The 1,023-nt window shown below is 42.8% G+C and overlaps 1 protein-coding gene across 1 annotated transcript in view; it reads right to left on the bottom strand.

Moving 5' to 3' along the window:
• The window catches only part of LOC128251093 (uncharacterized), a 13,225-nt gene that overhangs the window by 2,433 nt on the left and 9,769 nt on the right, over window positions 1-1,023 (bottom strand). Inside the window, exon 5 of the mRNA XM_052977468.1 lies at window positions 255-418. Coding sequence (XP_052833428.1) covers window positions 255-418 — 164 coding nt within the window. The remainder of the gene's footprint in view (window positions 1-254; window positions 419-1,023) is intronic.

The raw sequence follows: 1,023 nt of genomic DNA, 5'->3' as shown, positions 1-1,023 counted from the left end.
GGAGACGGACAGACAGACACACAGATAGAGAAGAAAATGGCTGAATGAACGGAAGAAGCATTAAAACGAGATAAACATTAAGACGCGTCTAATGTGAAATAAATCGGCGTCGAATGAGAGACGCTAAACAGACGGCGCCAAAATGGCTGTAGTTCCCTACGCTTCATACACAATAGACTCAGCTCAATCTAACTCACTAAAACTTCGAAACAGAAAGCCAAGGTGATAAAATAGACAGACGACGAAATACTTACCGTTATGCCATATGGTTTTCGCCTTTGTATTAGAGTATATGATTGAAGGGAAATAGCTTGACCTTTCCCAAGTACATACATGGAATTTTTCATTAATACACAACCAGCCGGCATCACCGGGACATGCGTTGTGAAAAGCTGACACATAGAATCGGCGGATGTTTCTGTGGGGAGAAAAAATATAAAAGGGCTGGTTTTAGATCTTTTTGTTGCTTAATCTCCGCAATGTGCATTACTTTTTCAGGAAAGGCATTTATTAATTTCAACGAAATACAAAACTCTAATCTTCTTCAAAGTAAAATTCTCTGACTTAAATAAATATGTTGTAGCGCTCCAGCCATTTCGTGATGGCCGCATGGAAGTCGTTCGAAGTGAAAGTGCCAAGGATTCTTGTTACGGCTTCCATCTTCAAACCGACTGCCCCTGGAGGTCTCCTTCAGATTTGGGAACAACCAAGAGTCACAGCGAGCTAGGTCTGGACTGTAGGGAAGGGTTAAGACCAGTTCCGATGTCCATCTCTTTCAAGTAGTTGGTTACCAGGATGTTCGTCATTCACCACCCTGACAACAAACTTTACACAAATTTTGTGCATGTTCAGATCTTCATGAATTGACGCAGGCCTGGCTTTGGGGTATAAAGTTTTCTTCACAACCACATGGTTCCGGGTTCAGTGTCAATGCGCGGAACTTTGGGCAAGTGACTTCTGCTACAGCCTAGGGCCAATCAAATCTTGTTAGCGGATTTGGTAGACGGAGACTGAAAGAACCCG

This window comes from Octopus bimaculoides, chromosome 28, assembly GCF_001194135.2.
Source record: "Octopus bimaculoides isolate UCB-OBI-ISO-001 chromosome 28, ASM119413v2, whole genome shotgun sequence".
Lineage (NCBI taxonomy): Eukaryota > Metazoa > Mollusca > Cephalopoda > Octopoda > Octopodidae > Octopus > Octopus bimaculoides.
Note: the sequence above shows the minus strand (reverse complement) of the source record. Positions and strands in the feature narration are given on the sequence as shown.